General features: G+C 35.4%; 3 protein-coding genes across 6 annotated transcripts in view; 2 read left to right on the top strand and 1 right to left on the bottom strand.

The window, feature by feature from the left end:
- The window catches only part of LOC123880532 (transcription factor 25), a 37,149-nt gene extending 13,143 nt beyond the window's left edge, over positions 1-24,006 (top strand). For 2 of the 4 annotated variants that reach the window (XM_045928689.1, XM_045928688.1), the window contains exons 10-15: positions 172-487; positions 889-1,033; positions 1,727-1,871; positions 3,321-3,434; positions 8,042-8,191; positions 10,717-10,849. In XM_045928689.1, the coding sequence (XP_045784645.1) occupies positions 172-487; positions 889-1,033; positions 1,727-1,871; positions 3,321-3,434; positions 8,042-8,149 (828 nt within the window). In that variant the 3' untranslated portion in view covers positions 8,150-8,191; positions 10,717-10,849. Of the gene's footprint in view, positions 1-171; positions 488-888; positions 1,034-1,726; positions 1,872-3,320; positions 3,435-8,041; positions 8,192-10,716; positions 13,565-23,044 lie in introns of those variants that run through there. The other 2 variants (XR_006799278.1, XM_045928690.1) reach the window with 2 other exon arrangements.
- On the bottom strand, positions 14,918-16,707 carry LOC123880537 (ATP synthase subunit O, mitochondrial-like). Its single transcript, XM_045928703.1, has 4 exons — positions 16,555-16,707; positions 16,225-16,479; positions 15,396-15,587; positions 14,918-15,173 (listed from the first exon to the last, which is right to left on the bottom strand). Exons 1-4 carry the CDS (start codon positions 16,579-16,581, stop codon positions 15,018-15,020), a joined length of 630 nt encoding a protein of 209 aa, XP_045784659.1. The 5' UTR covers positions 16,582-16,707; the 3' UTR covers positions 14,918-15,017.
- Positions 19,043-22,910, top strand: LOC123880531 (histone-lysine N-methyltransferase SUV39H2-like). The gene is made up of 3 exons (XM_045928685.1): positions 19,043-19,295; positions 19,680-19,854; positions 21,371-22,910. Exons 1-3 carry the CDS (start codon positions 19,236-19,238, stop codon positions 22,894-22,896), a joined length of 1,761 nt encoding a protein of 586 aa, XP_045784641.1. The 5' UTR covers positions 19,043-19,235; the 3' UTR covers positions 22,897-22,910.
- Positions 24,007-27,560: the final 3,554 nt, after the last annotated feature.

The raw sequence follows: 27,560 nt of genomic DNA, 5'->3' as shown, positions 1-27,560 counted from the left end.
AAACAAAAATAAATATAATGTTAGGTTTTAATACTACTTGTAGTACTTTACTAACATATTTTATTTAATGTATTATTACTATCTTTTTAATTAAAGTTCTATATCTGCTTGAGTCTATATTTTTTCTTAGCACTGTAATGGATGGATGTGAAATAAATTTCATATTTACAGGTGAATCATCGGTTGGAGTACTCGTATGTTGAGAACCGAGCTTTTCACATAGCTATATTGTTATATAGTTACTTGCAGAGCAACATAGCCTGCCACAGAACCGCTCTAGAGTTGGCGAAAATGTTAACAAACCTGGACCCTTCGGACCCTTTGGGGATGATTTTTATAATTGATACATTTGCTATAAGAGCTCGGGAATACAAGTGGTTGATTGAAGCAATTGACTATTGGGAAGCGAATAGAAATGCAAAATACCTGTTTAACTTGAAGTACTCCTATGCTTTGGCCCATTTCCACATATTAAACAATAAAAAAGGTTAGTTGTAAAATGTGAACCAGCACTATACTGTTTGCTTATTTTTTGTTTTGAATTTGAACTGTGTTTATATAACGCATTGCAAGTTTTTGCATTGCGGTGTATTAGTACTTATTTATATGATTGTTTGTTTCATATTTTGTAAGACAAATCGAAAAAACTGTGTCCCGGTGATATATTAATTGTGATATGTAGTGTAATTCAACGCCTGTTACGTCTGGTTAAAGTGACTTAAAATCGGTATAGCTGTTTCAGAGTTGATCGGTTACAAACAACCAAACAAATCTTGATAATTTTAGTATAAATGTACGAAAACGGGTGAAGTCGCGGGCATCCTCTAGTAAAAACACAAGAGAGATTGATTAGAGAGATAATTAATGCATGTTTATGTGCTTTTACAGAGGATTTAAAAGTAGCAGATGACCTACTCAAGGAGGCTTTGATTATGTTTCCCATGGGCTTGATGGTTATTCTGTCCAAGGGCACGGTACCGGCGAGTAGACTGGAAAAAATTCGTTCTCATGAAATGTTCGCTGACTACAAAAGGTTAGGAAAATGTTTATAGACCTAAACTAATCATAATCATATCGTAACCTATTATTTGCTTAAAACACGTTAGCAATTATTAGGCGTTGGAAGATAATATTGTTGAGCACAAATAATTTACCTGTTGGACATGGATAATTTATTACCAGATAATGAATTATGGTAAATAAAATAAGTATTAAATAATGATACAATGATAACATAATAATAGCTTATAGTCTTTTGTACATAATCTCTAAATGAAACTAAAATGAAATGAATGCAAAACATGGAATAACACTTTATTACAATTAAAAAAATCGGTCAAGTGAGAGTCGGACTTGCACACGAAGGGTTCCGTACCATTGTACAAGATTTCGTATTTTTAACTTTTTTAGATGTCTTGGCCATTTTGATTTTTTTATTACATATTTATTTTATAGCGATATATAGCAGATATAATAATATACACACTCATTAGAAATATACACTGAAAATTTAAACCCTCTAACTATTACGGTTCATGAGATACAGCCTGCCGACACACAGACAGATGGAGGGACTGCTTAGTATTATAGAATCCCGTTGGCACCGTTCGAGTACGGATAAATGAGTTAAATATAGCAACACATAGATTTTTCTATGTATTTTTATGAGGCATTAACCATAAACCATAAAAGCAAGGCGTAATCCTGAATTTCATGAATTTTGCAGCACAATCTTTCCACTGCGTGATGTGATCAAGCTGTATGCCGCGATGGTCGGCTCGCGCTGGATGGAGCCCCCGGTGCTAGATTGGCTGCTACGGAACGTGGACAAGCTTATTCACGATTACGATTCCGACTACGGCGTTCTGGAAGTAATGTATTGCAAAAACACATAGAACATGACATACATAGACTGCTCATTTTTAACCAACTTCAAAAAAGTATTCGACTGAAATGTTTTTTTTTTTTGTATTTTGGGTGTGTGCGTTTTTCGGGAGTCCAATAAACACCGAAGTTTACTTTTTAATTAACGTTTATTCACGCACACACACAGTAATTAATAATTAATAAAAATAGTTAATATCGGAAGGTTACAAAAGAAAACATTGAACTGAGCCGTGAGCGACATACGCCTCGCGCCGGTAACGCTGTCAGACGGACTGCCCATGCATTTTCAATCTAGCGTTTTTTCTTATATGCGCTTGCGCACAATCGAGCACATTGCATGATTCACTACAACAAAATCGTGTGCAATGCGGTGGTTTGTACGTTGACAATTTAGTAGATTATAAAATTTAGAATTTAAGCTATTTCGGTTAAGTATTTATAATATATATAAATTTAAATTAATTTTAACATAGTTTCACTACAGTATGTTTGTTACCCGATTACTCCTCCAAATATGAACCGCTTTTGATTTTTTTTTTGTTTGGTACGTCATACTTCCGAGGTGGTTCTATTTTAGTTTGGTGAAGATCTGATGAATATCTTCAGAGATAGAGAACAGAACTCCTAAGTGGATAAGAGTAAATTGCTCGCGGTTGGTGTAATAGCTTAGTAAACAGTAGGGGCAACCAGGTATAGCATATTTTATTACAGAATGGCCAATTTCTGAAAAAAAAATGACTTTAATAATGACAAACACTAAAAAGTAAAAAATAATTTGATTTATTACGAACTATATTTTGTATAATGTAGTAATATAATATAATAATGATGTATAATGTGTAACAGTTAATGTAGTTCAATATTGTCATTTTTTGGAGTTGGTGCCCATGTGGAGTCACAAACAATATGAAGACTAGACGATTAGTGCGGCTTGTTGGAACCGACTCCAAAAAAATGTGAATATAGAACTACATTAACTCTTGTATACATAATATAGTCGGAAACAACTTTTACTTAGTGATTGTCGGTTTTTAATTTTTTTGAGTATTTTTTTAGCAGTTTATGTATTGGCTTTGCCATAGTCGGGTAAAAAGACGCAGTTCAAACAGATGTTAAAACGTTCATCCATTACTAAGCACGAGTTGAACGTAAATTTAAACTGCGTCTAAAGTTTTTGAAGACCATAATCAATATTGAAAAGTAAAAGCGACTGATATAAGTCATCAGTTTTGTGCCATAAGGCTATAAATCTTCCATCCATCAGCCTGTAAGCGTCCACTGCTGGACATAGTCCTTTCCAAGAGCGCGCCACCAAACACGGTCCTCCACCTTCCTCATCCACCCGCTCCCCGCTACCTCCTTCAGGTCATCGGCCCAGCGGGCTTCCATGAATCTTACTAACTTTAATTTATTTTTGTCAACTTTTTTTCTAGACGCGAGTTTATATACAATCAGAATGGCATAAGACGCTGTATAGATGCTGGCCCGTCCAGGTTGGCCGCCATCTTACTGTTATCTTCCCTTTGTCGGATTTGGTTGCAGACGGGGTAAGTCATACTTGTGCACTAGACAATAATTTTTCTTGGGGGTTTTGTCTTCTTATTAGTATTAAGGTTCATTTATGGCTCTTAAATAATAACCTCAAAATTAACATGGCTTTGCCAATAAAACAAGTAAATCTGATGACTAACATCTTGACATTTTCACTGTATGGGCTATCGGATGTAAAATAAAACAAGCTTTCAACGCTTTTTAACATTTCATTTGTAAGGCTGTTAAATGTACTAATTTTTCCAACTTAATAAACTTTGGTAACTGTAGGTTTTTAACTCAGTGACTGGTGTAATTTTTCGACAAAGTTTTTACTGTGCTTAAATACTGAGGAGGCAGCGTGGCTCTCGATCAGTGAGGCCAAGGTGCGCTACGATGTATATTGGTCTGATCATTTTCCCCTAGAGATCAATTGTAATCTTTATGCTACAAGAATTAAATCAAGGAATTATGATGTACTAACACAAAACAAAGACAAAATAAGATGGGGAGACAGAACTCAGACCAATATATATCAACAAGTATGTAACAGCTTTTTGAGAAACATTGACTTCCCTCCGGAACTAAGTGCATGTTGTGACGATATATGTACGGATGGAAGTCATAGGCTTGTGATTGATGAGTGGTACCGAAAAGTTGTCCGCGCGCTGCAGGAGGCAGCGATCGCGAGCAACCAGCCGGGACGAGTTGGGAGGCGTAGACGTGTGGTTGGATGGAATAAGTGCGTGAAGGACGCACACAGGGAGGCTTGTGAAAAATTTGAGACATGGAAAATACATGGTGTGCTCTTGTATGGTAATGAATTTCAAGACATGAAATCTAGCAAGAAGAATTTTAAAAATAAACTTAAATTTTGTCAGAGAAATAAAGAGCAATTGCAGATGGATGTATTAGCAGAGCAGCATAGAAAAAATTCCATAAATTTTGGAAGGAAACAAACAAATTAAACCCTAGAGCGAGCCTCCCTGTTAATGTCAATGGGGAAACGGATGCAAAATGTGTAGCTAACATATTTAAGGAGCATTTTAGAGTCCAATCACCATTAACTCGGAATCAGCATGCGCAGAGGGTTGATTTGCCTGCGTCGGGCTCTTCTCTATCATTTAGCGCTAACGAGGTAGAGAGTATTATAAAGAGCTTGGCGAGGGGGAAGGCTCCGGGACATGATGAACTGAGTGTAGAGCACCTGTTGAATGCGGGTTCTCATGTTTACTGGATCCTTGCTATGTTTTATAAGTTTTGCAACCGACACTCATACCTTCCTGCAGACCTAATGGAGAGTGTATAATGGAGAGTGTAGTTGTGCCTGTCGTTAAAAATAAAACGGGTGATATTGCCGATCAATGTAACTACAGGCCAATTACATTAGCCACAATATTGGGAAAGGTGTTTGATGGTCTGCTTGACCGCCAGCTCAGTGGATATATAAAATTAAATAATGCAAAGTTCGGCTTTAGAAGCAATTTATCCACGGAAAGTGCTATACTGGCGCTCAAGCAGACTGTTAAATACTATACTGACAGGAAGACACCTGTCTATGCCGCTTTTCTCGATCTTTCTAAGGCATTTGACCTTGTTTGTTACGAACAGCTGTGGACAAAGCTGAGGGACCTTAATGTGCCACCAGAATTGGTTAATATATTAAGGTTTTGGTATAGCTCACAAACGAATAGGGTAAAATGGGCTGGTGCTTTTTCGGATCAATATCACCTTGAATGCGGAGTTCGACAGGGTGGACTAACATCTCCCTCCCTGTTTAACGTCTACATTGCTCAGCTGATTGATGGACTCCGCCGAACCGGGATTTTCTGCTCTATTGATGGCACTATGGTTAATAACTTGAGTTATGCAGACGATATGGTTCTGCTGAGTCCATCAATTAGCGCACTCAGAAAGTTACTCAAGATGTGCGAGTCGTATGCTGAGTCACATGGACTCATGTATGATGTAAAAAGAGTGAGCTATTAGTTTTTAAGAGCAAAGGTAACTCGCCGGATGATATCCCTCCTGTGACTCTTAACGGAGTTCCTCTTAAAAGAGTCGCAGAGTTTAAATATCTAGGGCATATTGTTACAGAAGACATGTCTGATATAAAAGATATAGAAAGGGAGCGCAGGGCGTTGGCAGTCCGATGCAATATGGTAGCTCGCAGGTTTGCACGTTGCAACAAACAAGTAAAAATAACTCTCTTTAAGGCATATTGCCAAACTTTCTACACGTGCAGCCTGTGGGTGTCATATACGCAGAGGACCTACAATGACCTGCGCGTCCAATATAATAATGGATTCAGGGTGCTGATGGGGCTGCCGAGATTCTGCAGTGCGTCACTGATGTTTGCTGAGGCTCGTACCGACGATTTTTATGCAATTATGAGAAAAAGAGCAGCATCGGTGATGAGCAGAATCCGCGGTAGTTCCAACGACATTCTGAAGACATTGTCTGAAAAACTAGATAATCCATTTATGAGACACTGGATTGGTTTGCACATGCACTCTTAGTGTCTCATGGGTGGGTATCTAGTCAAATAAAATTATATTATAATAAATAAACAAACCTACTTACTAACATAGTCATAAGCAATTGTTTGTATTACTAACAAAATGGATGTAATATCTGGAATAAACATGATTATTATTATTATTAAATATGAGAACTTAAAGGCATGCTTTAACCTTAGTAATCTAACGATATTCAAGCAGTTTGGCTTGCTTTATGTTGTTGACTGATTTAAATTGCTAAAAGCTTTTAATAACAAGCTCATGCCCGCGACTTCGTCCACGTGGATTCACGTTTTTCAAAATCCCGTGGGAACTCTTTGATTTTCCGGGATAAAAAGTAGTCTATGTGTTAATCCAGGTTGTAATCTTTCTCCATTCCAAATTTCAGCCAAATCTGTCCAGTAGTTTTTGCGTGATTGAGTAACAAACATCCAAACTTTCACATTTATAATATAGTAGGATTACGATGTTGCCTACAAGTATGATGCGCATCTTCTTCCGCGAGGATTTAGGTTTTTAAATGCCATGTTACTCTTATTTCCTGGGATAATAAGTATCCTATCGCTCATTTGCAACAACAATGGCATATCTTAAAATATACCAATATATATCCAAGAAAATCGGTTCGGCCGTTTGAAAGCTCTTTTCTAGTTTTCTTATTAGACCGGTTGACTTATTAGACACGGTTATTAGTGGACTATCCGACCAATAAAAATTAGTGTCCAGCTAAATTCTAATAAAAATGTGTCAGGTGTTTTTTAAATTTTGAAAATTTTGTTATATTGTCTTTAGAATAATAACGACTAAATATGAATTTTTCGTTGGTTCTTATCGAAATTAAACATATATCTTGCATAATATGACGGTCGCTTATAAGATCGTGTATGTATATTATATATACTTTACTGCAACCAAACACAAATGACAAACAAAAAGAAAATTTAAAATGTAGGTACAAAAAGGCAGTCTATACATGTCTATTAGATTTTTTTAATTATACATATTTTTGTATTATTTTGACTTATGTCGTTATATATTTTTTTTAATTGAAAATTGGAAAACTATAGAAAACAAAACAACATGCCAGTAATTCAAAATTGATGTATAAATATATAAATAATATAAAGTAAAAAATGATATTTCTTTTATTTTATCTAAGATCAATCTCACTCAATCAGGGTTTAAGGACATCTAAGTTAATGTAAAGCAACGCAATAACGTAATTTGTTGTCTATACAGAGTTGGCCTGCATGTTGAAATTAAGAGTTTATATAAATTGAGAAATACACAGTTTTACAAGAAAAACTAGAGTTTTTGAGTTAAATATTCAGATATGTAATCTGTACTTGTATTTAAAATTGAAGACTTTCAAAATTGAAGACTTTCAGTTATAAAGTTGTTGTTGTGTTGTGTTGTTGTTGCGAATGAGTGCTATCCAGCTCCAGCATACGAGTTGTCACTGACAAATTTCGTAAGCTCGGTTCAGCAGGTTTGCCGGAAATTCAAGTTCAAATTCAAATTCAAAATATTTTTATCCAATTTAAACAAGTCTTTTGAATCGTCAAAATCGAAAAGGTCGTAGGTGTGTTAGTTTGTTGGGTTGTCCTTCAATCACGCCGTATTGGAGCAGGATTGACCTGGTTTTTTACATGGATATACCTAGTTGAAAACCTGGAGAGGCTACTTTTTATCTCGGAGAATCAAAGAGTTTCCACGGGTTTTAAAAACTAAATCCGCGTGGACGAAGTCGCTGGTATCAGTTAGTATATGATATCAGTAAGGATAAGTAGATTACTAAACTGGGAGGTCAGAACAAAGGTAACAATCACAGATATGGCTGATGCTGTTCACGGGATAAAGGACAACAAGATGTCAAAAATGTTAGTATGCCAGCGTCATGTCGTTGCGATATCTTTTTATGATGCCTGAAACACGAGCTATACTTATTTTAGGATCGCTTAACACAGTAAGTCTAACATTTTTGGAATCAAAGAGTTGCCCTGTGAACAGCATCAGCTATATGTGTGATATTAAGATAGTTGTACATACAGTTGTTATGACCTAGGCTACGACTAATATTGATATTTTTTATTTTCCTTACACAGTTAGTGCCGTTCATGGTCATATCTATGAAGAACGATTATTGTAACCCTTTACCGGTTGCTCGGCGTGACACTATCAATCGCTACAACTACCCGGAAAGGCGACCTTAAATCGAGAATCGAGTTCAACAAGCTGTCAAAATAGGCAACATGGTCTGTTATTTTTTTAAATGTTCCTTGGTGCAATAATATGTTTATTTTGTAAATATTACCTTATATTACTATGTTATTATTATATATATATTATATTATTTTAACCCTAACCAAACACCCTGTATATAAAGCTACTTGGGGTTACGGACTGATCGGTCCTCCTGAACAATTTTGTATGGGACTTTTTCACCATACTTTCCGAGCGCGTAAAAGTCAAAAATTCTAGGTCATTAAAATTATAGAGAGAGCTGGACGTGGAAAACTGACTGGGGCACCCCAAGGGATCTCGAAAACTATCCATCGGAGAGGTACCGTCTCGAAGCGAAAAATGTTCAAAACCTTGGGCCATTGGGTGAACCGGTGAAAAAAATATGGCCACCAAACAAAAAAAAAATCGTCTCCTTACAAAATTTTTACAAAAAGTAAATACTTGCTGTGAGCGAACTGCCACGGAACCCCAGTCACCTCAGATGGTGAGCGAGGCTGACTGGAATCAACTCATTCGCAGATATGACGAGAGATGGTTTCAGTGGATTTAACTATGGGAAATCGTCATGATTTGACACCGCCATACTAAATTATTATTTCGGTCAGTTTTAGGCACAGTAAACACGATAACTTGAAAGTTACACTAGAATTTGAAATTGTGGGTATGTTTCCAAAGTGAGAAATGGGACACCAAACTAGTTTTCGAGGTTGGTGTCAAGTGAAAGGTTTTAACGGCCAATTACGCAAACGAATCTTAAATAATTAAGATCTCGGATACTGAAAAGCCTTAACTTTAATTTAAAATACTTCTATGTTTCTTGTTGTGACTTAGTACAAGGAAAAAAAAAGAAAAAAAAAAGAAACAAGATTGTGCTTAGTGCTATCATCGTCTTGAGTGGGATTCAATACAAAGGCCGTGGTCGTGCGTTGTCGACATCAAAAAGAAAATATTCTAATTTGGTAGACAAATAAAATCATTGGGAATGCCGTCAATCAAGGATAAGAAATACGCTGTCGACAACGCACGACCACGGCCTTTGTATTGAATCTCCCTCAAGACGATGACAGCACTAAGCACAATCTTGTTTCTTTCTTTTTAGTTTATTTTACTTGTGACAAGTCGGGTTTAAGTTGTCTCATTTTTTCCGTAGCCGGGTAATAGTTTTTTCAACTTTTTTATTATTATTACCTCTTTACATACTATTTTCTATTTTTATAAGCGGTTGGATGCCCACACTAAAACGACGCTATCAAATCTTTCAGTTCACAGAAAGCACTATGAGTGTACCAGAAACAATAGGAATTTCACATACAAACTTGTTAACAAAAGCTGGCACATACAACACATTCACACATTGCCCTTATGTAGTATCTATGAATAAGCGCAAGTGTCATGAAGTCGTCTGTCTCTCTCACACGCGACCAAGCTTATGAGCGTGACAAAGAAATGTATTCTACCGATAATAATAATTGCGTATTTCGAAGTTGAAATAAAAGGTTTTCAGAAAAAATTTATCTGGAAAAACATTAAGATAACAATCATATACATATAGAAATAGGGTATAATGTGTTTTGCTATTTCATGCATCACAATAAAAACAGCGATGTACGTAATCTGTTTTTTCAAGGATTTGAAATTTTAATTTCATTATTTATAGCTTGGAAATGTTATTCATCTCTAAAAGTCGCGGCGCGCAGTGCGCCAAAAACGCTTAAGGTGACGCTGTACGCTCGATTGAAATTGCCGACGCACTTGGGTGATCTGTTTGCTATTTCACCTAATATTGTGTGAGATCCCCGGTATAAAGATACGCCGGCTGGCTCTTACCTCCACCACCCGCGCGGAGTCGAATGTTTTGGGTAGCGGCACAATGATTTTCACCGAAATCAATCGCGCGAAAATAGTTGAACAGTCGTCTGGGAAAAGTATTTTTGAGAAGAATCTACTTTTATGTCTGCAATGTAAAATTATTTCAATTTTCATGTAAAGTGTAAAATATAATTTAGAAACCCCTCAAAATATGACATTGTAGCGAGATCATTTCTCTCTAACAAGAAACAATCTCTCTATCAAGTTACAGCCCAGTAAGAACTCGGCACAATGTCTCTCAAGCAGTTAGCATCAACGCGTGTAACCTCTTCTAATCTCCTGCTCTCCTAGTACCTACCAATGGTGACATTGGTGACATGCGTATCATGCTAAATATGTCACTTACCATAAGAGGTCACCTTAAATATTTACTGACAGCTTTATAATTTTTTAGTATCGAAACTACACTTACCTGTTCTAAGAGAACACTTTCTGCAGTCACGGACTGCTCAGTCTGCAGCAACTCTCCACTCCTCAACAAGGCCGCGCCGTCAACCCTCCCCCACGAGATTCGAGATTGTTTCTTGATAGACCAAATTTTGTCGAAATCGGTTAAACGGATGCGTGAAAAGGTGACAGACACAATGTTTCGCATTTAAAATATAAGAAAGAATAAAATAATAATTGTTCCTTTAGGTATGTTTAAGAGATATTTTACTATCCACAGCTGCTAGAGCCGATAGATCTCATGGATTTCCAGGCAGAATACTGCAACCCCTTGGCGCTGGAAATCACGGAAGAGGAAGTGCGGGAACTTATGCAACCTTAGAAGATTTATATCCTTTCCTAACCAAAATGTGAAAACCCGGAGAATGTCAGAATCCCGTTTGTAATAAATATAGGTTTAGTTTTTTTTTTTGTTTTTGTTTTATAGTTTACTAGCAGATGCCCGCAACTTCGTCCGCGTGGATTTAGGTTTTCCGAAATCCCGTGGTAACTCTTTGATTTTAGTAGTAGATAAAAAGTAGCCTAAGTTCTAATCCAGGATAATATCTACCTCCATTTTACACATAGCGTGTGGAGATTTAATGTTTGTTTTAATTTATATTTTGTGGCCCATAATGAGGATATGGTTGATGCAAGTTTCGCTCCGTGATGTGGATCTAGTAGGTTTTCGTATTTTATGTACAATGTTATAATTTAACAGTAGACTATGACATTGTAAAATTTTGAAGTTGAGTTATTAATTAATATACTGATGTTCATATCACCGCATATTACTAATTTACATTCGTTAAATCATGTAACATTATATCAAGTTTAATAAAATTTGGAATGGAGATAGATAATATCCTGGATTAGCACAGGCTTCTTTTTATCCCGGAAAATCAAAGAGTTCCCACGGGATTTCGAAAAACCTAAATCCACGCGGGCGAAGTCGCGGGCATCGGCTAGTTTTAAATAATTTTATTTTTAAGTTGAAGATAAATGCATACTAATATTTATGGAAGCGTCTAGACCGGCACAAGTGGTTATTCGATTATAAAAATATCCGGCCCGGCTACGAGTTTTGCATAAAGGAACTACAAGCTAATAAATTACCTTGCGGTAATATATTGCGCTAATATATTTATTAAAAATGAAACCACCGTTTGTGCTTTATGGTACTTTCTAATGTGGCGATCGCCATTACATGTGATTGGCTGGCTGATAATAATATTATGTTGTTTTAAAGCGCTGGTTTACTAAGAATTTAAACTTTAAAAAATAGCTGTTTCTCCGAAGTATTTATAGATTAGGACATAAAAAATTTGGTAACGATCACGTATAATATTGTGAGGCTGGTGATAGGTTCACAAGACAAAGGGCAACTTTTTGATGCCAAATATTGTTGAGGTCTGCCTGCGTCTGGTTGCGTTATTTATTTAAAGCGACTGAAAAACGAGCAAGAAAGTAAGACGTACGAGTTGTAGTCATAAGAATTACGTAAGTTAAATATTCGTTTGCGTTTTGGAGCAGCCTTTCAAGGAATATGCATAAGTAAAAACGATAAAATAATTACCTGACAGTGACAAGGTATAGAAACTAACTCCAAAGTGCAACCGAATATTGATAAATCGCAGAAGTATATACAACAGACTTAAGACTACTTTCTATACCATCACCAGTATTAAGTTTCATTTTGGGCACTGTTACTCGTTTTTCAGGTGTCATAAATACTTGACGCAAACACTTAAGAGCAGGCCCACACTGCGAAATTTAAGCACTCCATTTTTTCCAGCAAAATTTTGTGACATGGAAATTGTTTGAAGCCGTTCGCGCGTATTTTTTCGTGAATTTCTATATTTACAGATATTTGGGGAAAAAATCGTGCAGTAAAAATTCGTACTACAATCAAATATAATTATTTGATTGGCCTTGCCCTTAGAGCTGACAGACTTACTTATTTATCATATTAGAGAGTTGGTCTTGGACCTTGGAAACTATCATCAGCAATATTCTTGATCGTTACGAAAGCGACTAATCTATATTTTGGATGCCATTTTCTCACCAAAAGAGGAGTTTCAGTTCAAATTTAAAAAAAGTCAAGATGCAGTTTATTTTCATAATCTATTTTTTGTCCTCCACGCAAGCTTTAGGTGCGGGCTTTGCTCTGAGAGAGTTAAATAAAATTAATAAATTCAGCCATTCACAGCAATTGCGATTGTAACCACCTTGTTATAAGAATTTACAAGGCTAGTGAGTTATTTGAATGTTTACCGGTTAATAATAACCGTTTTTTTTTTTTCGAAATTTGACTCTAGTCCTTAGAAAAGTATTTTATCTATAAACTCAGCAGTATAATAAATTGTCATTGCAACCGTTCGCACCCTTGTAGATTCTAAATCATTCAAGATTTAGAAGATTACGATTGAAGTCATATTGTTATAACAACTTATAAGTCTAGTAAGTTATTTGATTGTTTATCGATTAAAAACCGTTTTTTTTTTTCGAAATTTGACTCATTTGGTTAACTATAAAAAATTATCATAAGAAATATAGCATAATAAATATTGTCATTCGCAACCTGTGATTTCTTTGATTTAAATTGTTGCTTGACATTTTTATTTCGGTTATTGAGTCAAATTTCAATTATTTTTAATAGTCTTTTTTATAGTCTCGAGGTCTCTAGCCGACAGTGGCTTATTATAGACCTACTAGTACGTAACTTGGTCATGCAAGTGAAATAAATAAAACTTTTGTGTTTTTCACTGTAAAATAACTATATCAAGAGAAATTTTTGGAGTGAAACTTCGTGTTTTAATCATAACAGATAATATTAATAAAAATAGAACAATGGTATTGATTTCCGAATTTCATGCAGCTAACCAAGTTACGTTCTATTGACCTGTTGTCACACGTATACCTGATTAGTAGGTAGAATTAAAGATATACAGTACCTATTTCGTTATAAAAAAAAGTTGATTTATTATACGGAATCGTACTAGAGCGAGCCTGATTTATTGTTGGCCGCCGCCAAGGGCGAGTCGCTCCTAGATCTTAAACAGACAACAAGGTTCTAAATATATTTTTCTTTAAAATTTTGCTGTTTTCTTAAATAATCCTCAACAAATTCCAAAGAATTGATTGTGCTGGTATACCTAGAAATATTCAAGGTCGGTTTTGGGTAGGAGGTCCTTACCCGAAATCATTGCAGTCATCGTTATCAACAACTTTATACGTGCAGACAACAGCTAAGCTATATCTAAGCTAAGCTAAGTTTAAAGCTTGATTTCTATAATCCGCTGTTTCAGCGGATTATAGAAAGCTCATAGGGTTATTTGAACGGTACCATAACTGAATCACACATTTTTAAAATTTTTGTCTGTTTAAACTGGCTAATCTTCGGAACGGCTGAACCGATTTTGACGGGATTTTTACAGACAAGTAGAGGATTGGCCAGGGAGTAACATAAGCTACTTTTTTAACCGACTTTCAAAAATGGAGGAGTTGTGATATTCTACCTATGTACACAGATATCTCCGAGATTTCTGAACTGATTTGCGTAATTTTTAGGAACTTTGCGACATTGTTCCATAAAAAACTTGGATTCTAACTCCTCAATCCTGATGCAGCAGGGGACGTGACCACCCAAACTGATAGGATTTAGAAACTGTCGGTTATAAATTGACATTAAAGGTTTAAATAATAATAAGTAAACACTTTGTCCTTGAGCTCGAGGACCTTCCTCAACGCTGATGCTGCAAGGAATTGCATTACTAAATACTGCTGATCCCTCGGGATTTTTAAAGGATCATCCGTTTAAATGATTTTACGTAGTACAGAAACAAGTTGAATCCTGGGGATGGAATATTACAGAGGCTACTTTTGTTGTGGGAAATTTGTTCCCACAGGATTTTTAAAAACCTAAATCTATGGAATGATTTTGAGCTTACATCACAAAAAAAATTAATTGTAATTTCTGATTCTGGCACGGAACCCTCTGCAAGTCCAACTTGCACTTGACAGATTTTTGTTCTGATACAAGTTAGCCAGTGACCTGATGGTAAGTGATGATGCAGTCTAAGATGGAAACAAGCTGACCTGGAAGGTGTTTGGTACGGCAGTTTTATAAAACCCATAACGCGGCATTGTACTGGAGTAAATCATTTGGTATGTAGGTTGGTAAGTAGCCATGGTCGAGCCTCCCACCAGACAGAGACAATTTAAAAATTATTATCAACTCTGAAACTGTCCCTGCTGGGTATCGGACCTCCGACATATAAGTTACTAGCTGATGCCTGTGACGGTTTAGGTTTTAAAATCCTTTAGTTTTCTGAGAAAAGTTGACTATGTGACCATAGGTTGATCATCAACCTATGGTCACATAGTCAACTTTTGATGGCCTACTTACAAGACTATAATAAAAGGGGAAATAAAATATTCAATTGCCATTTTGTAGCAGAAGCTTTACTTCACTTGACTACAGACAAGACATAAACAATAAATTATTTGCTACTTGATCATTATACTGGATTATTTATTTGTTTATACAGCAGCACTGATAAGTTCAGTATACTTCTTGACTTTGCTGGCAACACTCATATCTACATATCTGTCACCAATTGAAACAATCATGCCTCCCATCAAAGTTGGGTCCACCTTAGCAGTAAGTTGTAGGGTCTCATTGCCTTTCAGGAATTTCTAGAAATAATAAAAATACATTTTTAATTATTTTAACAATCATAATTTAATAAACATAGTTTAAATAAATATACCTGAAATAAAAGCCAACAAGTATATTAATCTTTTCATCTTGTGATATTTTGTTAGTGAATAATATTTATTTTCCTAATTTCTTACTTTTATTAAGGTTAAAAATTCCCTAAATATTGAATGGCCTGTTATAGATGTCAGTTTTAATACCTTGAGAGCAGCTTCCAGACTTTGTTTCTGGCCCACGTCCAAGGGTTTGGCGGTAATAACCTCACAGGTAACCTCTCCACGGTGAGCTGCCATCATAACTTTGAATGCATTGATCACTGCCTCCAATTTGTCTAGGCGGCCATTTTCAGCCATTAGCCCTAACAAATTGCCTGTGTTTGCAGAAAGGCTTGTCTGTGAAATTTATAAATTATAACAATAAAAATTATCATTCTGGCATGTAAACAAAGTGTCACCAATTGGAATTGGTATACTAAGATTCCTCAATGGATTTATTCTTAGTAAGAATAATAAAGATAATTGGGGGGGGAGGGGGGGGGCTTATAAGCGATCTATAGCGATGCACTTTAAAGGTTGATAATGATGATGATCTAGCTCCATTTCACATAGATTGAAAACCTATTTTGAAAATAATTCTTTGTGGGTGTTAATTTACATTTTAGTTAGTACAAGTAGTTAATGCAAAATGTCATATTATTAGACCAAGTGGTTTGAGCTGGATGTTTATATGCCACTTTGACCTTGTTTTCATTTAGGTATGATCAAAATCGTTTACATCCTTGTTTATAATAATAATATGTATATTGGTTATATGACCCACTAGATACTCATTAGTCAAATTATAATAAGATTATCGATTAGAAGATTGATAAGTATTGTAAGATATTATTCAGTAAATAGTCTATTTTATCATTATTTTTATTACAATTGAGTAGAAGTGATACATACCCATAATAATAATTATATTTTTCAACATAATAATTTAAGCTTCAATGAAGCTTAATGAATGAATGAGTAATTTATTAAGTACCTTAGAAGTAAGATGTTTTAAAGCATCTACTTTCAAACTTCTCTTCAGAGTAGGGTTAATTATGAATTCCTTCAGCTTTGCATCAGTTTTAATAGATTGCTGAAATTGTGTCAGTTCTTTCTCAACTGCGTCTAAGCTTTTGCTCTTTGAGGCCGCCGAATATAGCGCTGATGCATATCTACCCTCCAAACCAAAAACTTGTACAGGAGGTTTTATAAGCTGAGCTGCAGCTGATGATGTGCTCAGTGAGCGAACCTGAAACGATTACGTAATGTTAGTTTACTTACTTAATATTATCAATTCATTTATTTACAACAGTTTGGGGCTTACCAGCATATTTGTCTTCATTATCGACATTATAGTTTTATTTATTTAAATAGTTTAATTCGACAACTATTCGACGACAATTTTAAAAATCACTAAAGATATAGTAGACAATCTAGATGGTCGAAACCATAGACTTTGTCGAAACCATAGAGATAGTATATACAGAATGGTCAAAAAGTCGTGGATCAAACGCAATAGGGAGATAGAGGAGGTCATTTCCAGCAAAAAAAAATTCTACAGCATGGCCATATTTAAATTGCCCTAAGAGTTATGAATATTTTTGGGTTTTTTAAGAAAATACCAGATTCTCTTACAATTAGACTAATTTAAAAAAAATGAGATAAAAAACAATAAAACAAACGATGCTGTGTCATTACTAGATAATGTATCAGCACTACAAACCTTCTATTGAGGCTCTGGCTACCAAATTACAAGAGCAATTAATTTTTTTCCAAAACTTTTAAAGCGCTACAAAAAATTAAATGTCACTTTAAAAGTGCACTGTGAAAAAAAAATGTACTACGGAAAAGTGACCCTGTATCAGAAAAACTTGCTGATTTAATGCTAATTTAAATGAGGTATAACACATTACTCTTTGTTTCGTAGTTCTGGTATTATAATCGTTTTTTCCTATCAAGGTGCAAATTTCAGTAGATTAGTTTACTTCAAAATAATTTTGAAGATTATCATGCTGCTAGTTAAACTGCTAGTTTTTTGTACGTTGGAATGCTAGAAACATCACTGTGCTTGTCACACTTAAAATTTGTGAAAAGAACAGATACTCTTCACTACCACCACATACCAGAACTACCCAGAACGCCCGTCTTGCAAGTAGTTCATCTTTTCTAGGAAACAAAAGGATAAAAAAACTATGCCTCTCGTTCACACTAATCATTCTTTCTATTTGCATTGTTGGAATAAGGAAGGATGTGAAAGAGAGGCATAGTTTTTTATCCTTTTGTTTCCTAGAAAAGAGGGCGTTCTGGGTAGTTCTGGCATGTGGTGGTAGTGAAGAGTATCTGTTCTTTTCACAAATTTTAAGTGTGACAAGCACAGTGATGTTTCTAGCATTCCAACGTACAAAAAACTAGCAGTTTAACTAGCAGCATGATAATCTTCAAAATTATTTTGAAGTAAACTAATCTACTGAAATTTGCACCTTGATAGGAAAAAACGATTATAATACCAGAATTACGAAACAAAGAGTAATGTGTTATACCTCATCTAAATTGGCATTAAATTAGCAAGTTTTTCTGATACAGGGTCACTTTACCGTAGTACATTTTTTTTTCACAGTGCGCTTTTAAAGTGACATTTAATTTGTGGTAACGCTTTAAAAGTTTTGGAAAAAATTTAATTGCTTTTGTAATTTGGTAGCCAGAGCCTCAATAGAAGGTTTGTAGTGCTGATACATTATCTAGTAATGACACAGCATCGTTTGTTTTATTGTTTTTTATCAATTTTTTTTTTAATTAGTCTAATTGAAAGAGAATCTGGTATTTTGTTAAAAAACCCAAAAATATTCATAACTCTTAGGGCAATTTAAATATGGCCATGCTGTAGAATTTTTTTTTGCTAGATGACCTCCTCTATCTCCCTATTTCGTTTGATCCACGACTTTTTGACCATCCTGTATAATCCTTATCCAAGGTCGAAACGTAGGTGATTTCATGTGACAACTGACACGCACAGATGCACAGATGACAAGCTGCACGACAAGGATCTTTTGGCAAAGAATAACATTGACAGCGGCGAGTAGAACTTGTAGAACAAAGACTGCCAGCAATTAGAATCTCCTCAATTTTAGGGAATACGTTGAAAAAGTCAATGTTGAAAGTCGAGTAAGTTTTATCAAATTTTAACTGAATGAGAAATAGTTGTTGTCTCATAGGGAAATAAATAATAAAAACTTTGTAATCTGTAGATAATCTATAGATTACATAGTCTTTGTTCGAAGAAAAGATCACCGACACAGATCACACAGAGTAGACCAAATGTGACTGAGAAATATAATCCTTCATCCAAGCTGAGAAACCCACAGGAGAAAACTAATAAATAAATCGGTGGAGAAAACCATAGGAGAAAACATTGAGAAAACGTGGTGATTGACCATTGACACTCTTTTTTTTTTTTTTATTGAAAATATTACAATAAAACTTAAAGCTAGCCTTATCTAATTACTATACAAATCATGCCCGCGTGGAATGGTGCCAAGAATACTGGCTGCATTTCCGCGTTGGACAGCCAGGCTGATCCGTTGCGCAAAAAATGAGCCAGCCCTTCTGTCACCCGATGAGGCTATTAAACGCGGTGAAATGTCAGATTTTATAACACTCTTTTGACAGATTTGATCTATGGGCCGGGCGTGATCTTTGATCTTTACGCCAAAGAGTACGTTGGTACTTTTCTTCACGTCGCGCTGACTCCCACAGACCACGAATCCGGAGACTGACTCCCGCTAGAATCAGTACCTAATGTCAGTATAGTGATTACTCATTACCTACTCTTTGGCTAGAATACCTAAAAAAACTACAGCTAGGCCTGAGGCGACGCATTATACTTTAAAGCTTAACTGTTAGATTCTAGGAAAAGTTGTGTAAAATCGTGTGATACCATTAAAACGATTTACAGCATATATTGTGTACTTTGTCATTTTACTAAAAAGTTAATTTAATTCTATAACCATGACTTCCAACGAGAACCAAGCTCGGTCAAATTTACATCAGCAAGATTTATCTAAACTGGTAAGTCTTGTCTTGTGCTGTATGAATTACTCGCAAAATATTGAAGCATGCCACCTGATTTAGAGACTTAAATAATGTATTAGTTGCATAAATGCATATTTAATGTTCAACTTATTACCTATAATATTTGTAATGGAACTGTCATCATTTCACAAGTAATTATTATAAACATAATCATAACTCTCGTCAGCCTGTGGAAGTCCACGGTTAGACACCTTTGTGTGCCACTACTGTGAAGTATCGGGATTGCAGACTTTTCAAAAATTTCCTATGGATGATTCTAAAACCAAATAACGACAGCAGAATGAGAATTTTGCTGCATTATTTGGTAATCACTTACCATTTTTAATGTGTCTCTTCAATTCCACACCCTTTTCATTTTAGGATGTCACTAAATTATCTGCCTTGTCACCTGAAGTAATATCCAGACAGGCCACTATTAACATTGGAACCATAGGACATGTCGCTCACGGAAAATCTACTGTGGTCAAAGCAATTTCTGGAGCACAAACTGTTAGATTCAAGAATGAATTGGAAAGAAATATTACTATTAAATTGGGTGAGTGTGTAGATTAATGTAAATCAAGTATCTCTAATATTTTTGATAATTCAACTATTTGTTTATTCTGGTGACTGCTCTCAAACAACACATATGAATTTAACCCATGAATAAACACACCCCAGCTATTAGTATATAGTAAACTAAACACTGCCTTTAGGTAGTCATAGATTTTATGTCTTCTTCAGACCTCACCTTTATAACAAGTTACATAAAATTGTCTTTGAATAAAGGACTCTTTGAAGGTATAAATACAAAACTTAAATTAAGGATTGGCTTCTGAAACAAACTTACTTGGATACTGAAAGACTTGGATATTCTAGTGTAACCCCACTTTACTTGTATACAAACTTGTAGACACATATTCACCAAGGCGAAAGTCCTGGTTTCCGAGACACTAGTAAAACAGGTGCACAGTAATATTTTGTTATTATAACTAATTTAAGTCAATAGGTCTTGTTATGTTTATGTTATAGTTATTGTTGAGCCAAATACATCTTTATCTTTATGGCCCTTTCAGTTCTCATGTACACTATTTAGCTTTTACTTGTACAAGTTCATACTGCACTCACTGTTTATAAAATTCTTTTTATTCATTCACTTTGTACATTTACATAATAAATTTTCTCTAAAGTAAAAAAAAGCGTTCTTCAGTGATGTCACAAACACACTGATGTATAACTGTATGTGGTTTATTTATAAGTAATTGTGACAAAAAATATAATACCATGAAGAAATAAGCATTAATTATAATGATTGCTTTTTTATTTCTTTATGAAGATATGAAAACATGGTCCTATTTGCATTACTATATAAAACTTAAGTTCTATGGCATAGATATTTTCGGTACTAGCAAACCACTACTAACATTCTCAGAGGAGTCCTATGCTCAGTATTGGGCCGGAGATGGGACAATCATGATGATGATGATGACTAGCAATCTGTGTAAAAGCGATTTTAATTTGATTTTAATAACTATTAAAGTCAAAGTTTTAGTTTTAACACTTTTCTTTAAATTTAGATCCTCCTTCCTTTAAAAACATTTAGCTGGTAAAACTATACATAATTTCTGTCATCAATTAACATGGGATGAAAACCATGCATAAAATTCGTGTTGATTTGAATTACACAAATTGGTCTATTTTCTTATTTTTTATTTTATTTATTTATTTCACTAAGACTTAATTATAAAAGAACATTTTACACTAATTGTTGTAGACCAAAGCACTAGACAAAATCTGAGACTGGTGCTTGAAATTTTGCAGCCCAAATAGACTGTAGTCTGTGCTAGGGCTATCCATTTATTATAATTACACCTTACAAGAACCAAGATCAGAATTGTTATATTCAATTTATCAATACCAGAAAACTGGATTGGCTTGTTTGCAATGCACCAAGTGGGCTAAATTGGAATGTGACATCAATCACTTGATTGATCATCATATATTTATGTAAATATTAAGTAAGTAGATAAAATTGAATGGATTAATAATTTAAAACACATGGTATGTTGCAGAACGGCTGACCGACTCAGTGGTAAGAATGTACCGCCAGAGATCAGATGAAAGAGAAGAAAATACATTTCTAGAAAATATGAAAAGAGCTAAAAAAAGATCTTTCTTTCCTACCATGGAGACAACACCTGCAGCCAAAAAACAAAAAAGACAAGGGCCAGAAGAGTACATTATAGAAAAAATAGTGGATTTTAAGTATGAATCTGGCCAAGAAATGTTTTACATTAAATGGAAAGGCTGGAATAATAATGCAAATACGTGGGAACCAATTGAGAATCTTGATAACTGCCCTGATATACTTAAAGAATTTGCGGAAAATGAAGAGCTCAAACACTATGATGAAATGGAAAAATTGAAGGAGGAGATTTCTTTTGAGGATTTGCTAAGTGAAAAGAATCTTGTTGATAGAATGCACGAGGTTGAAGAATCGGATTTTACAAAATTAAAAGTAAGCCTAATACTTAAGTTGCTATCCATGATTAATTTACCGGAACATGAGGAGCTTCATGTGTCTGATCTAGTTCAGGAGACGAGATGTACCTTACAACTCTATGTTTCAACTCGCAGACGATGTCGACAAATGATGGCAATCAAACATTGGGAAGAGCATTTGAACCAAATTGATAAGGCCAAGTTGTCTGTGGAAAACGATGTTGATCTTACTGGCCCTCCAGAAAACTTTAATTATATAAATGAGTCAATACCTGGCGCTGGTGTTACTATTCCAAACGAACCACCCATAGGTTGTGACTGTGTTGCTTGCAACTGCAGAGCTAAAGCATGTTGTGGTATGCAAGCAGGTCAGTTTGCATACACAGTCCAAAAAAGACTCCGTGTAGCCCCAGGAACACCAATATATGAATGTAATAAGGCATGCAAATGTTCTTCAAAATGTAGCAACCGAGTGGTACAAAAAGGCAGAAATGTGAAACTCACCATATTTAGAACACTGAATGGTTGCGGATGGGGTGTCAGAGCTGAACAAAAAATCAAGCAGGGCCAATTCGTATGCCAGTATGTAGGTGAAGTAATTACATTTGAAGAGGCGGAAAAACGAGGAAGGGAGTATGATGCCAATGGATTGACATATTTATTTGATCTGGACTTTAATTCTTGTGAGAATCCCTATGTGGTTGATGCATGCAATTTGGGAAACGTGTCGCATTTTATAAATCATTCATGTGACCCAAACTTAGGGGTTTGGGCAGTATGGGTGGATTGCCTAGACCCAAACCTACCAATGCTAGCTTTGTTTGCTTCAAGGGACATTGATGCAGGGGAAGAAATATGTTTTGACTATTTGCAAAAATGTAATGACAACGATGAAGAACTGAAGACTCCTGTTGTATCTAAGGATACTGCTGAAGATAATGCCTGTGTTCCGAGTGCTTCCGAAGCAAACACGGCTACATCTTCAGCATCTCCCATCAAGTCTCGCTTTGAAATACAGCAACAGAATATCACATCACTTAGAAACCGCACTGAATGTAAATGTGGATCGATTAAATGTCGAAAATATTTATTTTAATGGTTAATCTAATTGAGACTTAAGTTTTAAAATTTGGAAATGCAATTTTCTTATATCTTGTTCTGTTTAATTGATATTGCAGTCGCCTTCATAATGTTAATACAGTTTATTTTCATAATCTATTTTTTGTCCTCCACGCAAGCTTGAGGTGCGGGCTTTGCTCTGAGAGAGTTAAATAAAATTAATAAATTCAGCCATTCACAGCAATTGCGATTGTAACCACCTTGTTATAAGAATTTACAAGGCTAGTGAGTTATTTGAATGTTTACCGGTTAATAATAACCGTTTTTTTTTTCGAAATTTGACTCTAGTCCTTAGAAAAGTATTTTATCTATAAACTCAGCAGTATAATAAATTGTCATTGCAACCGTTCGCACCCTTGTAGATTCTAAATCATTCAAGATTTAGAAGATTACGATTGTAGTCATATTGTTATAACAACTTATAAGTCTAGTAAGTTATTTGATTGTTTATCGATTAAAAACCGTTTTTTTTTTCGAAATTTGACTCATTTGATTAACTATAAAAAATTATCATAAGAAATATAGCATAATAAATATTGTCATTCGCAACCTGTGATTTCTTTGATTTAAATTGTTGCTTGACATTTTTATTTCGGTTATTGAGTCAAATTTCAATTATTTTTAATAGTCTTTTTTATAGTCTCGAGGTCTCTAGCCGACAGTGGCTTATTATAGACCTACTAGTACGTAACTTGGTCATGCAAGTGAAATAAATAAAACTTTTGTGTTTTTCACTGTAAAATAACTATATCAAGAGAAATTTTTGGAGTGAAACTTCGTGTTTTAATCATAACAGATAATATTAATAAAAATAGAACAATGGTATTGATTTCCGAATTTCATGCAGCTAACCAAGTTACGTTCTATTGACCTGTTGTCACACGTATACCTGATTAGTAGGTAGAATTAAAGATATATAGTACCTATTTCGTTATAAAAAAAAGTTGATTTATTATACGGAATCGTACTAGAGCGAGCCTGATTTATTGTTGGCCGCCGCCAAGGGCGAGTCCCTCCTAGATCTTAAACAGACAACAAGGTTCTTAATATATTTTTCTTATTTATTTTATTTATTTATTTATTGTATTTACAATATTCTAAAACTATTTACATTGAATTCTTAGCGCCCTGAAGTCTTGGCGACTTGTCTGGGCGCTGCACATTCCTCTAAAAATTAACTGTATGATATACGGGTGAGACTACTCAGTACACTCAATACAAAATTATGTCGGTATAAGATAATATTATATTATGCAAGGAAGGGTACCTACTCGGTTGCACAGCGCACGAACATTAGGTAGGTATTTGTGGCGCTCGCACCGAGGCGATGCTAGCCAGCTCGTTACCGGACTTATTCACTATACAGGCTGTTCTATGTAGATAAAAATTAGATAAAAACTATAAGTAGTATAGGATATTTATAGAATGTAATTATGAATTACTATGCGTAGTATACGTGTGCGTGTATTTATGTAAGCAATTGGGTTTCTGTTATTATGTATATATTATTGAATTTTTTACGTAAGGGAAGACGTGTTTAATAAATATTCCTTGATTTTATACTTTATGTTGTTTTTTGTTATTTTATTTTTAATTTCATTTGGTAATTCGTTGATTAATTAATCTTTAAAATTTTGCTGTTTTCTTAAATCATCCTCAACAAATTCCAAAGAATTGATTGTGCTGGTATACCTAGAAATATTCAAGGTCGGTTTTGGGTAGGAGGTCCTTACCCGAAATCATTGCAGTCATCGTTATCAACAACTTTATACGTGCAGACAACAGCTAAGCTATATCTAAGCTAAGCTAAGTTTAAAGCTTGATTTCTATAATCCGCTGTTTCAGCGGATTATAGAAAGCTCATAGGGTTATTTGAACGGTACCATAACTGAATCACACATTTTTAAAATTTTTGTCTGTTTAAACTGGCTAATCTTCGGAACGGCTGAACCGATTTTGACGGGATTTTCACAGACAAGTAGAGGATTGGCCAGGGAGTAACATAGGCTACTTTTTTAACCGACTTTCAAAAATGGAGGAGTTGTGATTTTCTACCTATGTACACATATCTCCGAGATTTCTGAACTTAATTGCGTAATTTTTAGGAACTTTGCGACATTGTTCCATAAAAAACTTGGATTCTAACTCCTCAATCCTGATGCAGCAGGGGACGTGACCACCCAAACTGATAGGATTTAGAAACTGTCGGTTATAAATTGACATTAAAGGTTTAAATAATAATAAGTAAACACTTTGTCCTTGAGCTCGAGGACCTTCCTCAACGCTGATGCTGTAAGGAATTGCATTACTAAATACTCTGCTGATCCCTCGGGATTTTTAAAGGATCATCCGTTTAAATGATTTTACGTAGTACAGAAACAAGTTGAATCCTGGGGATGGAATATTACAGAGGCTACTTTTGTTGTGGGAAATTTGTTCCCACAGGATTTTTAAAAACCTAAATGTATGGAATGATTTTGAGCTTACATCACAAAAAAAATTAATTGTAATTTCTGATTCTGGCACGGAACCCTCTGCAAGTCCAACTTGCACTTGACCGATTTTTGTTCTGATACAAGTTAGCCAGTGACCTGATGGTAAGTGATGATGCAGTCTAAGATGGAAACAAGCTGACCTGGAAGGTGTTTGGTACGGCAGTTTTATAAAACCCATAACGCGGCATCGTACTGGAGTAAATCATTTGGTATGTAGGTTGGTAAGTAGCCATGGTCGAGCCTCCCACCAGACAGAGACAATTTAAAAATTATTATCAACTCTGAAACTGTCCCTGCTGGGTATCGGACCTCCGACATATAAGTTACTCGGTTGTATGTATAGACTCGAGGTATAGATCGGTGGGAAAAAATTATCCCATTTTTAGGGAAATTTCAAGATTTTCGGGAAATTGTAAAAAATAGAAATACGCACTTTTAGCAAAATCCGAGTATGAGCGATTACGTGTTTTGCTCGTACAAATGACATTTGGGTATTTTTGTCGCCGGAGACTGGCAACACTGGAATTTATAAAAGAAAAAGTGATTTTCGACATGGTCTTTTTCACGGTATCCCCTTTCGTGTGGGTGCGAGCGAGAGGAAAGATTGAAACGTCATCGGGAGCGGTATATCCTGTAGTTAATAGGAAAATTATGAAACCGTGTAAAATTTTCTGTGAAACAAGTTGGCAGCCATTTTGTATTTTTTTTAATTTTTTGAAATTTTGACCACGTTTTTGAGGCAGTTGGCAACATTTTGGAAAGTCAATATGTATGAATCGATTGTGTGTCTCGGCTGGCAGTATCGAGATATGCAACCGGTGTTGCCACTTTTGGGGAGATTTTCGAGATTTTCAACTAAGAAACTCCTGTAAAATTTTGTATGAAAAATTTTTTTTTCACTGATGGTGTCGTATAGAAAACAAAAAGTTAGTGAGCCAAAATTATGGAGAGAGCTGATGATCGAATGTTTCGGAGACGGGTGGAGGGCCCGCTTAAGGTTTTGAAGATAGGTGGGGGGTGCTCGAGCAAATGTCATTCATGACGTCATCCAATTGCCAAAAAGCTGAAAAAAAATTCAAAATGGCGAAGAAAAGATGGCCGCCATACAAATTGCACCGGTGTCCAGCTCGGAGGGTATAAAAGATGGAAGTGTGGTTTCTTGGCAAAAGGTGATCAGGATCCAAAGGTCTACTCGATGAACAGAAAAAAAAATCAAAATGGCGGAATTTATTTTCCCATACATTTTGTATGGCGAATATTGAATGTCTCATTCTCCTAGAAAGAGACGGAAAACGATACGATAATGTAGGGGAGATGTGTTCGGGTGGGGGAGGAGAGTGGGGAAAAAGTATGACATTTCATAAAAACAAGATGGCGACCGACGTGATTTTTGCAACTCTTTTGTTTTCCAACCGATTTCGTTGAAACTCGCAATCTTTGAAGAATGTAGTAAAGGATTAATAGAAAAAGTGGATTTTTTTTAAAAAACAAGATGGCCGCCGTACAAATTTCGTCGGTGTCTATCTCGGAGGCTATAAAAGATGGAAGAGTGGTTTCTTGGCAAAAGATGATCAGGGTCCGAAGATCTACTCGGTGGAACAATGCCTGCATGCTCGCGGACCACTTTAGTGGTCCGCGCACCCACGCACCCTACTTTATTAACCTCAACTACCCCGTTTTTACAAAAAATGATATGGATATCGTTTTCAGAGTTTTCCAGGGTGCTGATTTTGATAACGACATTTATTTTGAAATCCAAGATGGCGGATATGCACTTTTTAAGAAAAAAATGGATATGGGTGTCGATTTCAGGGTTTTCCAGAGCACTGATTTTGATGACGACATTCATTTTCAAATCCAAAATGTATGGAATGATTTTGAGCTTACATCACAAAAAAAATTAATTGTAATTTCTGATTCTGGCACGGAACCCTCTGCAAGTCCAACTTGCACTTGACCGATTTTTGTTCTGATACAAGTTAGCCAGTGACCTGATGGTAAGTGATGATGCAGTCTAAGATGGAAACAAGCTGACCTGGAAGGTGTTTGGTACGGCAGTTTTATAAAACCCATAACGCGGCATCGTACTGGAGTAAATCATTTGGTATGTAGGTTGGTAAGTAGCCATGGTCGAGCCTCCCACCAG

The sequence above is a fragment of the Maniola jurtina genome, chromosome Z (genome assembly GCF_905333055.1).
Source record: "Maniola jurtina chromosome Z, ilManJurt1.1, whole genome shotgun sequence".
In the NCBI taxonomy this organism is placed as follows: Eukaryota; Metazoa; Arthropoda; class Insecta; order Lepidoptera; family Nymphalidae; genus Maniola; species Maniola jurtina.
The sequence above is the reverse complement of the archived record's forward strand: the minus strand, read 5'-3'. Positions and strand labels throughout refer to the sequence as shown.